Below are 847 nucleotides of genomic sequence, written 5' to 3' on the forward strand. Positions count from 1 at the left end.
AAGATTTGGGTGAACCATCTCTTTAATAAATGGAGCTGCTTACTTGCAGGAGTCTAAGACAAAGACCACATCATTGATGGTAATGCTGGTCTCAGCGATGTTGGTGGACAAAATGACCTGTGGTGTGTTTGCAAAATTTGTATAAAATTAAAACGTTTTAATATATCAATTCCTAAATTGCACAGTGAAATGTCTCCAGACCTTTGTCACACCCTCAGGAGTGGGCTCAAACACTCGTCGCTGTTCTTCCCTGGGGATCTGGGAGTGAAGCGGCAGGATTCGGTATCGATGACCACCTTTGAGGGACACAATATTAGAGGAATCACTAGGAGTTATATTAAGAGATCAGGGGATACAAGTCACAATATCTGGAGAAAACATTTTGTTTGAGTGTGAGCAGAATATCATTACAGACCGAAGTGAGGGTTCATCTCCAGGTGTTTCTGCATGGAATAGATGAGGTTCCAGCCTGGAAGGAAAACTAGCACAGCCCCTGGTACTTCCAGCGTTTCAATGTACTTCAGCAAAGCCTCGATCAGCTCGAACGGAGTTTCCTTCTCATTCAACTGAGACATGGCACGCTTGGTTTCAGGAGTATACTCAGATCCACAGATGACATTACAGTTCACCTGTAGAACACAGAAATACACATGTCAAGCATTAATTATGTACATTTAAGTAAACTATTATGAACTATCATCTGATCAGTGCTGTGGAGTAAAGTTTAGTTAGTTAAATGCAGCTCTTCAACTATGTTTTCAAGGTATGAAAGGGTATGTTTAATTTCCAGTGGATATACCATTAAAAAAATTTGAGGCTGGTAATAATTTTATTTTTATTTTTGAAA

The 847-nt window shown here is 39.7% G+C and overlaps 1 protein-coding gene across 1 annotated transcript; it reads right to left on the reverse strand.

Moving 5' to 3' along the window:
- Window positions 1-25: 25 nt before the first annotated feature.
- On the reverse strand, window positions 26-630 carry LOC107735927 (ATP-dependent RNA helicase A-like). The gene is made up of 3 exons (XM_016547471.1): window positions 416-630; window positions 202-296; window positions 26-117 (listed from the first exon to the last, which is right to left on the reverse strand). The coding sequence occupies exons 1-3, from the start codon at window positions 573-575 to the stop codon at window positions 40-42; spliced, it is 333 nt and encodes a 110-aa protein (XP_016402957.1). The 5' UTR covers window positions 576-630; the 3' UTR covers window positions 26-39.
- Window positions 631-847: the final 217 nt, after the last annotated feature.

This window comes from Sinocyclocheilus rhinocerous, unplaced genomic scaffold (assembly GCF_001515625.1).
Source record: "Sinocyclocheilus rhinocerous isolate Xijiao unplaced genomic scaffold, SAMN03320098_v1.1 C36376075, whole genome shotgun sequence".
NCBI lineage: Eukaryota > Metazoa > Chordata > Actinopteri > Cypriniformes > Cyprinidae > Sinocyclocheilus > Sinocyclocheilus rhinocerous.

Coding starts and splice junctions, on each gene's coding strand:
- LOC107735927 (XM_016547471.1), bottom strand. CDS start 575: ATGTCTCAGTTGAATGAGAAGGAAACTCCGTTCGAGCTGATCGAGGCT. Junction 297..415: donor GGAGATGAACCCTCACTTCG/GTCTGTAATGAT, acceptor TGTCCCTCAAAG/GTGGTCATCGATACCGAATC. Junction 118..201: donor CTCCTGAGGGTGTGACAAAG/GTCTGGAGACAT, acceptor AACACACCACAG/GTCATTTTGTCCACCAACAT.